The 11,589-nt window shown below is 38.0% G+C and overlaps 1 protein-coding gene across 3 annotated transcripts; it reads left to right on the top strand.

The window, feature by feature from the left end:
• Positions 1–571: 571 nt before the first annotated feature.
• Positions 572–11,130, top strand: tmem134 (transmembrane protein 134). 3 transcript variants are annotated; one of them, XM_053232650.1, is made up of 9 exons: positions 572–816; positions 3,771–3,885; positions 3,972–4,198; positions 4,877–4,944; positions 6,782–6,868; positions 8,007–8,083; positions 8,325–8,369; positions 8,641–8,694; positions 9,500–11,130. In XM_053232650.1, the coding sequence occupies exons 3-9, from the start codon at positions 3,995–3,997 to the stop codon at positions 9,580–9,582; spliced, it is 618 nt and encodes a 205-aa protein (XP_053088625.1). In that variant the 5' UTR covers positions 572–816; positions 3,771–3,885; positions 3,972–3,994; the 3' UTR covers positions 9,583–11,130. The 3 variants fall into 3 exon arrangements, with proteins under 3 accessions (XP_053088625.1, XP_034158758.1, XP_034158757.1); XM_034302867.2 differs by lacking the exon at positions 3,771–3,885 and having other exon boundaries at positions 573–816; positions 3,951–4,198; XM_034302866.2 differs by lacking the exon at positions 3,771–3,885 and having other exon boundaries at positions 574–816.
• The last annotated feature ends 459 nt before the right edge of the window (positions 11,131–11,589 follow it).

The following is an 11,589-nucleotide window of genomic DNA, read 5'->3' on the forward strand; positions in this document are numbered from 1 at the left end:
CCTCTGAGTCTCACTTCCAATAACCATAAGCTCTGTCTTATCTTTGTTTATTTCCAGAAAGTCTCAGTTATTAATGTCATCTGTGGGGTCAAACTGCGAGCCAAAAGACATAAACGTGTTGTGCATTTAAAGTAAATCTGAAGAAGAAAATAAGTGATGAAAAAAATAAGTGATGAAAAAATATTTCAGCTTCTTATTAATTAGATTTATTCTGGTGTTTCTTTCTTGTATAAACTAGTGATTTTTAAACTATCATTAAAATTTTATTATTATTTTAACTCACTTTACCTTTAGTGTAAATTTTTTAGCAAAACAAGGTTTGTTTTTTTTTTCTCCAAAAATAAGAAAGCCATTAAAACTGATAATAAATGTTACATTTAATGACATTATTTATTAGAAAATACAATTTAGTACGGATTCTTATATTTATTTTATATTTATTTTATTATTTTACTTATTTTTAAAAAACATTCTTATTTACAGTATATTAATAAAATAAGAGCTATGCACCGTTCATGATTTTATTATTTTATTTAGTAACGCAGTAACACTTCCAGTCCAGTCCACTAGGGGTAGTAGAGAATCTTGACGTCATTTTTACGCGCCGGAAGGAAACGGCTAACAGAAAAAGAAAGACGCTAGGTATCTAGCTAAACTAGGAAAAAGTTCCGTGCAAAGTTTTTGTTCGTGTGAATGCGCGAATTTTAATATTTTGAAACGAATTTATGTTTTCTCCACGCACGGTTACCTAGGTAACATCATGGCGTAAATGTGAATCTCCGCACACTAACGCACAAAAAAACAACAACAACGACAGTAAGTATCGATTTATGAATTTATTACCGGTTATAGCTAGCGATAGTTTTTTAGCCTACCCGTATTCCGGATGATCCCGCCTCCTGTGCTATGATAGGTGGAGCGTCATAATTCCTGCCGATGATTGGTGGATTGCTTTGTAAGGGTGAATTTAGCAGCCAATCCCAGCGCAGAGTTGCGGAAGTAGTCGGAATAAGGATAGGGAAAAAAATAACGCCCGTAGTTGTCCCTTTAATTTTAGTTAGCTTTTAGATTAACGGTATTATTTATGAGGCTGATGTTTATAATATAGTTATCTGTATCGGCTCGTGAGGTTGACGTGTTTTAGATAAAATCATTAAATGATAAAAAAGGCAGTAAAAATGTAATAATGGTAACTAAAGTGCGTTTAAAAGGAAATTTCTAATTAATGTTTAGCCACGAAAAAGTTAATAAAGTCAAATCAATTACAGTGAAAGAAAACTTATAAAAAGATTTCCTCTGTTTTTGGTGTAAACATTAAAGGAAACACGCAGTCTGAGCACTTCCTGTGAGTTTTAATACACAAACATCTCTGATTTTCTTTCATTCTGTTTGAACCAGCTTGTGTTTTGAACCAAAAAGTGATTTAAGTCTGAAAATATTCCTGAACTGAATCTGCTGAAAGTTAAAATGCATGATTCATCTACAGGCTGCACAATATATCGTTTATTAATCGCGGTATTATTTGATTTAGCGATACTGGATGTTAATGATGTGTTTAAACAGTCCCTAAATTATCATCTTATCAGTGTTCTGTGCATCATGAGCAGTTATATCAGAATCACAGATAATCTGATTACTGCATGACATCAGATTTTATCAGTCATCTGATGCAAGTGTTTACGATACTGTTTACTATACTGTTGTGTGTTTGTGTTTTTGTGCATTCTTGGTGTGTCTCTTTTATATTTTTATACTCAGATTGTATATAATTACTATTATAAGTATTATGTCTCCTGTCCTTTGCTGCTGTAACAATGAAAATTTCCCCACTGTGGGGGACGAATAAAGGATTATCTTATCTTATCTTTGTTTTTAAGAACTTCAGTAATCTGATCAAATTATTAAAATTATCAAAGTGTTTACAATATTTTGAGTAATCTGATCCAGTTGTTTACAAGAACTTCAGTAATCTGATCAAAGTGTTTTAACAACATCATTAATCTGATCCAATTGTTTATAAGAACTTCAGTAATCTGATCCGATTATTTACAGGAATTTAAGTAATCTGATCCAATTATTTACAAAAACTTCAGTAATCTGATCAAAGTGTTTTTAAGAACATCATTAATCTGATCAAAATGTTTACAAGAACTTCAGTAATCTGATCAGAGTGTGCATAAGAGCTGTGTATTCAATTCATTCAGTTGTCAGATTATTTTAAGGACCGTTGCAGATGAAGAGCGCTGCGTAAAGCAGCCAAAACCTCTCTTAAGTAAACATGGTGTAGCTTAATAAAACAATGACTAAAGAAAATAATAATAATAGTTTTAGTAGTGAGTCAAACAAAAGTAGGAGTGTATCTAGTAAAAACTCTAAACTAGTGTGTCATCATTACACAGGATGTAAAATAAATAAACAGATACGTGATCATTTAAATAGTGAGGTTTTCTGTAAGGAGACGTTTGTGGAAGGAGTCTCCAGTGTCAGTGCTTTGTAACAGCTTTGCTGTTTCTCAGGAACATGACGAGATGTGTTATTTTTTATCTTATTAACTTCAAGAGAGAAAAATATAGTTGTTATACGTATAGTTAGTTTATAGCTGCTATATAACGTAAGTGAGAACAAATCAAAAGCACGACGTGTTTTATTTCTTTGTTTGTCTTATTTTTATTATTTCACACTTCTTATTGGTTGACCTGGACGTGAATAACGCACCGTGACGGCTACATGTCCTGTGGGCGGGGCTTATTTCATTCTCAGATTATTTAAACACAGTGTTTGTTCTGCTCTAACAGACACAAACACACTCCTCTGTCTGAGACTAGCGAGAGACAAGCGTATTGATATAATCCAGCCGCACTACTGAGCTCCGAGCTGCTGTTACGGAGAATTAATCAACACCTGCTGACCAATCACGATCCAGAATTCAGCAGCACTGTCGTGTCAGAGTACAGTTGTTGTTTTGTTTTATTTTTCATTGTAATATTTTAAACACGGTGTGAAGGAAGCCGAGTGTGTAAAGCTAACAGGAAGTTGTTTCCTCTGCGCCATTCCTGCTGCCAAGGTCGAGTGTGTGTATGTGTGTGATAGTGATAGTGAAGTGACTTGTGGCCAAGTATGGTGACCCATACTCGGAATTTGTGCTCTGCATTTAACCCATCCAAGTGCACACACACACAGTGAACACACACACACCGTGAACTCACACCCACAGTCGTGGTATTGAGGGTGGGAGAGAGCGCTGGTCATTCACTCCCCCCACCTACAATCCCTGCCGGACCTGAGACTCGAACCCACAACCTTCAGGTTCACCTTCGGGTTGCAAGTCCGAGCCTCTAACCATTAGGCCTATATGTATGTATATGTATATGTATATGTGTGTTCCCTGTTCCACACTCCTGCCCTCCTGCTGCGTGTGTGTTTTAGTTAACACACACCTCCGAGTCGTGAGAGACAGTGGAGTTAGAGTTTAGTGTAGAAATTCTGTAATAATGTGTATAGCTGAAACAGAGCGAACACCAGGGGGCAGTGTGGAGCAAACACGTTAATAACGATTTTAATTTTATTTACGGGGAATTTCTCTGGAATTTCTCTGGAGAAACAGGATTTAGTCTCTTTTTTGGAAAGAGTAGCCAATTTTTCAACACCTCTGACTCTATCGACTAATTTAAAAATACATATTTGTGTTTTATTGATAATATTTTTGTGTTATTTTTGTCAGTGTTTTCACTAATTCTAGTCTATTCTGTTCTATTAAATTGTATTATTAGTCGTTGAAGATCCGGATGTAATCATGAAGAATTGCGTGTAAATGTTAGATTCTGATTCGATAACGAGAAACTGAGGGACATGTGAGATGTCGGAATAAAACACCCGACCGTGAAGGTTGATAAATTTACTAATTTTATCCTTTTTATTCACTAAATCAATCTTTATTTTTTTAACCCCAGTGTACATCTGTCTTCACCCAGTGAGCGCCTGAGGGTCCGTAACCATGGCGAAGCCGTTCACCATCGACGATGCCTTCTCATTGGAGGGGGAGGAGGAAGGGGCGGGGCCAGAGGAGGATTTGGACGGATGGAAGGATAGAGAGAGAGAGCGGGATGGAGAGATGACGTTCGGCCCCCTGACTTTCTCCAAACCACAGAGTCTTCCCTCCTCCACCGGAGCGATGGATCACAGCAACCTCAAATACCAGGCGAGGATTCACTCACTGCTTTTATTTATATTTTATTTCATTTCTTTTATTTCATTTCATACTTTTATTTCATCTCATATTTTGTAAAATTAATTCCGTGTTTAAGTCTTATAGACTTTCTCTCTATTGTCCATGCTGAAGAAAATTATTCTCATACTGTATTTGCAGGGAAAAATTGTTTAGCTGACTTTTTAAAAAAATATTTGTGATAAAAGTATTTTAAAAATATTTTAAAATTATTTTGAACATTATCTAAAAATTATATTTGTTTTTATTGTTGTACATTTCAGAATAAATATCTATAATTATTTAAAATATTCCAAAATTTTCTGTCTTACTTTATCATAAAAGTTGCATTTAAAACTATTACAATTTTTTTTATTATTCTTAGTGCTGAAAGTAATTAAAAACATTTAAAAATTTTTGTAAGTAACTTTAGATTATGTTTAAATTGTTTGTAATTTTCAGAAAGAAATATTTTAAATATTTGAAACTTTTGAATTAAGTATTACAAACTTTATTTTCTGTCATAATCACTGAAACTGAAGTGTTTAATACAGTTTAAGTATCTATTAGTGATTAGTAAATAAACTTACAGAAATCTAGATAAATAAATCTTCTAGATTTTCTATCTTTCTTGTTTTTTTTTATTTCTATATTTTTGTATTTGAATCACAGAACCTGGAGAATGAAGAGGCTTTGGGCAGTCCTGTAAACTCCACCTTCAACAACCTTTTTAAAATCAGGTCACAATTTCAATTCGTTTCTCATGTTGTGTGTGTGTGTGTGTGTGTGTGTGTCTCTGTGTCTCTGTGTCTGTGTCTCTGTGTGTCTCTGTGTCTGTGTGTCTGTGTCTGTGTGTGTCTCTGTGTCTCTGTGTGTCTCTGTGTCTGTGTGTCTGTGTCTGTGTGTGTCTCTGTGTCTCTGTGTCTGTGTCTCTGTGTGTCTCTGTGTCTGTGTGTCTGTGTCTGTGTGTGTCTCTGTGTCTCTGTGTCTGTGTCTCTGTCTCTGTCTCTGTGTGTCTCTGTCTCTGTGTCTCTGTCTCTGTGTGTGTGTGTCTCTGTGTCTCTGTGTGTGTGTCTCTGTCTCTGTGTGTCTCTGTGTCTCTGTCTCTGTGTGTCTGTGTGTCTGTGTCTCTGTCTCTGTGTGTGTGTGTGTCTCTGTGTCTGTGTCTCTGTGTCTGTGTGTGTCTCTGTGTCTGTGTGTCTCTGTGTGTGTGTCTGTGTGTGTCTCTGTGTGTGTGTCTGTGTGTGTCTCTGTGTGTGTGTCTCTGTGTCTCTGTGTGTGTCTCTGTGTGTGTCTCTGTGTGTGTCTCTGTGTCTCGGTGTGTGTGTCTCTCTGTGTCTGTGTGTCTCTGTGTCTCTGTGTGTGTGTCTGTGTGTGTCTCTGTGTCTGTGTGTCTCTGTGTGTGTGTCTGTGTGTCTGTGTGTCTGTGTGTGTCTGTGTGTGTCTCTGTGTGTGTGTCTGTGTGTGTCTCTGTGTGTGTCTCTGTGTGTGTCTCTGTGTGTGTGTCTCTGTGTGTGTGTCTGTGTGTGTCTCTGTGTGTGTGTCTCTGTGTGTGTGTCTCTGTGTGTGTGTCTGTGTGTGTCTCTGTGTGTGTGTCTCTGTGTCTCTGTGTGTGTCTCTCTGTGTGTCTCTGTGTCTCGGTGTGTGTGTCTCTCTGTGTCTCTCTGTGTCTGTGTGTCTCTGTGTCTCTGTGTGTGTCTGTGTCTCTGTGTCTGTGTGTCTCTGTGTCTCTGTGTGTGTCTGTGTCTCTGTGTCTGTGTGTCTCTGTGTCTCTGTGTGTGTGTCTGTGTGTGTCTCTGTGTGTGTCTCTGTGTGTGTCTCTGTGTGTGTGTCTGTGTGTGTCTCTGTGTCTGTGTGTCTCTGTGTGTGTCTCTGTGTGTGTCTCTGTGTGTGTCTCTGTGTGTGTCTCTGTGTGTGTGTCTGTGTGTGTGTCTGTGTGTGTCTCTGTGTCTCGGTGTGTGTGTCTCTCTGTGTCTGTGTGTGTGTGTCTCTGTGTCTGTGTGTGTCTGTGTCTCTGTGTGTGTCTCTGTGTGTCTGTGTGTCTCTGTGTCTGTGTCTCTGTGTGTGTCTCTGTGTGTCTCTCTGTGTCTCTGTGTGTCTGTCTCTCTGTGTCTCTCTGTGTGTGTGTTTCTCTCTGTGTGTCTCTCTGTGTGTCTCTCTGTTTGTCTGTCTGTGTGTGTGTGTGTGTGTGTGTGTGTCTCTGTGTGTGTCTGTGTATGTGTCTCTGTGTCTGTGTGTGTCTCTGTGTGTGTCTGTGTGTGTGTGTGTGTGTGTGTCTCTGTGTGTGTGTCTGTGTGTGTGTGTCTCTGTGTGTGTGTCTGTGTGTGTGTGTCTCTGTGTGTGTGTGTCCCTGTGTCTGTGTGTGTGTCTGTCTGTGTGTGTACTTTCCCTACTTGAAAAAGCATTAGTAAAGCTACTTGTGCTGATATTAAATTAAATGTTCGTATCATGATAGTTGCCAAAACCTTTATAATGCTGCTTGAGAATATTATTATATTTTATTGAAAAACGATTTTGTCCATATTTTTAAATTCTTATATTAATGCTTTAAAGTGTGTGTGTGTGTGTGTGTTACAGTGATCCAGCCACACTCTCCTACTGCAGCTCTCAGTGGTCATTCAGCACACTCAGCTCCGTTACACAGCTCTCTGCACACTGCTGCGGGTAAACACACACACACACACACCACACACACACCACACACACACACACACACACACCACACACACACACCACATTTCTGTGGGTGCACATACTAAATAATTGACTCGCTAAATCAGTCACTTACTCTCTCACACTTATACATGCACTTAGGAATTTTATTGCAGTTTATCAGTAAGGAGTTCAGTGTAAATGCAAGCTAGAGTCGAAATCCTGGGCAGATTGACACGACTATTGACCGAAGTGAGACCTAGTACCTGGAAATGATCACTGCGTGAAGATAAGCTAAAGGATAACGTGCTTTGACACGTCTTGGGGCATTTGATGTTAGGTTAATTCAAAATCTAAAGTCAACAAAGAAGATTATTATCTGGAAATTGCATTGTTTCATGAAGTTACTAATATACTGGCCTTGCTCACTTTCCCAGCTGATCGATAAGCAGCTGGCTCGCTCACTCACTCGTTCGGCTGGCTCGCTTTTCAGCCTGTCACTACTCTTAGTGATTTATAGTCAGTAGATATATGTAACAGTGCCTGGCTGAGTTTGGTGTTTGGTCACTAAATGGCTGGCTGGCAAACTTATTCGGTTGATCATTAAGCTCCTTGCTGGCTTATCGGTCACTAAGTGCCTGGCTCGCTCACTAACTTGGTGTGTCATTTATCAGCAGCTGGTGGCTCGCTCACTCTGTTGGACATTAAAGCTGGTTGGCTTGATCATTCCTTTGGTCCATAAGTGTCTGGCTGGCTCACTCAATCACTCACTCAGTAAGCGATGGGCTAGCTTGCTCACTTACCTGATCGGTCACTAAGTGTCTGGCTGGCTGGCTCACTCAGTAACTAAGAGGCTGGCTGGCTCGTTTACTTGTGCAGTCATTAAGCTCCTGGTTAGCTGGCTCACCTACCTGCTAGGTCACTAAACACTGGGCTGGATGGCTTGCTTGCTTACACGGTCAGTAAGTGGGTGGCTGACTCGCTGACTCGGTCATTGAGCTGCTGGTTGGCTGACTCACTCGGTCGGTCAGTAAACATTTGCCTTACTGTTTTATGACACACATGCATGCTTTTGTATTACATATATGATCTCTTCGTCTATGATATTATCTGTTTTAACATGGTGTCTGCTTTTGTTTTGTGTTCTCAGGTGGACGTCTCATCCTTTAATAAAAAAGAACAGGAGAGTGGTGCTCGCCTCATTCCTCCTCCTCATCACTGGAGTTGGTAAGTTTTAAACGCTGTATTTAAACACAGCCATTCTTAAAAAGTTTTTTTAATAAATTTCTGTGAGCATTAGGGGCTGAGAAACCGAAAACAAGATTACAAAACCAGTTCTGCTTTACGGCCTTGTTGGCACTGTGTGTTTGTTGCCTGGTCATGTATTCCTCACTCCCACCCCGAGTATAGTTTGCATAATCTGGTTACTGAATGTTACAGATCTCTGTGTCTCTCTTTGTCTCTTCAGCTCTGATTTTTACAGGCATTGTCCTCGAGTTAAACCCACATGCAGGTGAGATTTATAAGCAGAACTCACTGCTTAAATGCTGCTAAAAATGTTGTGCAACTAAAGCATCTGCGCACTCTGAATAGCACACTGAATTTAACTCTACAGATAATTAACACATCCTTTAATAGCTGAAAAGTGATGTGTACTATGGTGTGGATGTGTGTGTGCAACGGTTCATGTCTGATAATGTGTATGAGTGTGTGTGTGTGTGTGTGTGTGTGTGTGTGTGTGTTACACTAGTGGAAAAACACAGTTGTGCTCTATTTCTTAACAGAGGTTTCAAGTGCGATTTTCTTCGTCTCTGGATTTCTTCTCTTCATTCCTGGTGGTATGTTTTTTTTTTTTTGTACATTATATGTATTTATTATTAAATATTAAAATACAAACCATAGAAAAGGTGACATAGGAGCATAAAGTCAGCTTTAAGGTACAAAAATTTGTATTTTGCACTAGCGAGTGAAATGATATGTTCTGTGTCTGGTGTATATCTTTATCTCTGTTGTTATACTTGCAATAGATGATAATGTGGAAGGAAAAAAAGGGCGTGGCCTGTTTGTAATCTGCAACAAGATAGTTAAAGGGGGTTACAGCTGAGAAAGCAGCACTTTATGTTCTCTTAATAATCTCCATCTCTTTTTTGAGAAGGTTCACATTTCTAACGGTTATAATTATGAAAATGTCAAGAACAAAATGTCACATCGACACTTTTTATCCATTTTTAGTTACATGTAATGTTGCAGAACTTCCATGAAACGAGTTAGTTCCTGTTGTCACTTACGTTAAAGCAGCTATAAACAGTCATTCCCTCACCAGCCTCTCCTTTTTTCTCTCTCTTGAAGTTAATAAGACAAAAAAAAAAACGCAGCTTGTCATGTTACCAAGAAACTTAACGTTGTAGCTTTACCTCTGACACTGGAGACTCCTTCCATAAATGTTAACTAAACATCTCGTCACAGATCAACGATTACACGCTTTTTTTAAAAAATCCGTTTATGTGGAGCGTCCGCCGTACAAGTCTCTGTGAATGAGAATTTTGAGTGTTATAAAATAAAATAAAATTAGTGCAGTTTTGCAGAGAACAGAATTTGAATGCTTTGATTTATTTAAATATATATTTTTTTCTTCCCTCACAGTTTACCACGTGATCTACATAAGCTGTGCTGTTAGAGGGCGAAGGGGATTCAAGTTCTTTTACCTGCCGTACTTTGAGAAATAGTGACTCTCTCTCTCTCTCTCTCTCTCTCTCTCTCTCTCTGTCTCGCTTCAGATTTCTCCAGAGCCTTTCATTTTTTAAAAAATGTTTTCAATCAATCACAAAATACAGAAATGAGGTGAAGCTCTATAGGTAATGCTTTACAAAAAGATTCCCTTAATTAACATTAGTTAACAAATTATCAATGTGAACAATAATACACCATTAATAATATTAAAGTAATCAACATTTATATTAATTGAATTGTTTACACAGTAACATTTATTCATTAATTACTGAAAATAATGTTTTACAAAAAGCTTGCGCTGGTTAATTTGTGGAAATCTAATATTTAATCCCACTGACCTGAGTTCATCTGATCAATATTTTATCATTTATTTCCATGGCATGGATTCATCTTTCATTATTGATGAAATGCAAGAGATAAAACACTCCATGTTGTGCTGTTACGGGAAAATAATCAACGTCTGGGTGGAGTGGTGCAGGTGAAGCGGAGTTACTGTTACCACTCTGTAAATAATTGATTAATTTCCTGTAACAGCACATCCTGAAGTGTTTTATTCCTAATATTCCACAGCAATCTGGGAATTATTAAAATATTTTATTTATTAATGAACATCGTAATTTTTATCTGTTTATAGTTACGTTTAATGTTGTGGAACATCCATGAAACAAGTTCCTGATCTCACTTACGTTATAGCAGCTGTAAACAGTTGTTCCCTCACCAGCCTCTTTTTTTCTCTCTCTTGAATTTAATAAGAGGGGAAAAAAAACCCTGCAGCTTATCACGTTCCTGAGAAACACGAAGCGTAAACTCCTCTGTCCTGAAGACTAAACTGAAAAGATAACGTATTAGAAGCAGAATTCAACAGTGCTGTGGTAAAAATATTATTCATGCGAGAATTTGAACAATCGTTTAGCACAAGTGTTGATGACTTTAACATTAATTATGGTTTAATAATGTTAACTAATGCCATAAATGATGTTTGTGAACGTAAAGGTAAAGCGTTCCTGCTGTATTTGTGCAATCGTGATGTTAAATCCTGTGAACAGTCCTCTCATTTCAGGATATAAGCTCAATATATCCAAGTAGCTTTACTTTGCACATTACACATCGTAGATCCAGTTTCAGGGGCAGACACACAGCTACTGAGCTGAAATCACACTCTTAATTAATTATTCATTTTTTTTATATTAGCTTATTAGATTTTTTTTAGATACTTTTTAACCCTAAATGGACGGCATTGACTACAGTCCTGCTGTAGGAGCCGTTCAGGGAAAAAAAATGCTTTGCCATGAAAAGATGGGTGTAACTTTTGAAAAGATAGTGATGACGGACCTCGTCAGAAATCTTGAATGAAGTGATGAAGTGCCACGTTTCCTTTCCCTGCACTGTTTTTAATCTTTAATGAACTAATACCACTACTAACACTTTGTACCACTGTAAAGCTCAGTGAACTTCCATCACGTCTGCATGGAAGAGTGATTTTATTTTTTTGTCTGTGTTTTTTTTAATCAATGTGACACTACAATAAAACATTTTTTTAATAATTTGCTTTTAAATTGGCTGTTATTGTGCCTTGTAGCTTTTAAACTTGTGAAGCAGTTAGGGGTGTCTGTGTATAATTATATAATACAATTTAAAACTGAACGTGTATAACTCGGAGGTTGAAGAAGCAGGTTTGATAAAGTGTACGCGCTGCTGCTCTGACTCGTGCGGAAAATCAGATCTGGGTCACGACAACGGCGCAGCAATGTGTACTGCAAAGATTTAAAGATACAGGTCCTGGCAGACTTGGTGCCCTGGTGCCTCGATAGACACAAAATGCCATGAAAGTGCTCTCAAGCGTGCCTTTAGAGTAGATAAAACGTGATAGTGCCCCTATGTAGATAAAATGCAGTGAAGTGGCCCCTAGGATGGAAGCTTCAAAAACATACGGTTAGTTTCTGTTATCACTCACGTTACAGTAGCTACAAACAGCTTCTCTCTTTTTTTGTCTCCTTACCAAG

This window comes from Pangasianodon hypophthalmus, chromosome 3 (genome assembly GCF_027358585.1).
Source record: "Pangasianodon hypophthalmus isolate fPanHyp1 chromosome 3, fPanHyp1.pri, whole genome shotgun sequence".
In the NCBI taxonomy this organism is placed as follows: Eukaryota; Metazoa; Chordata; class Actinopteri; order Siluriformes; family Pangasiidae; genus Pangasianodon; species Pangasianodon hypophthalmus.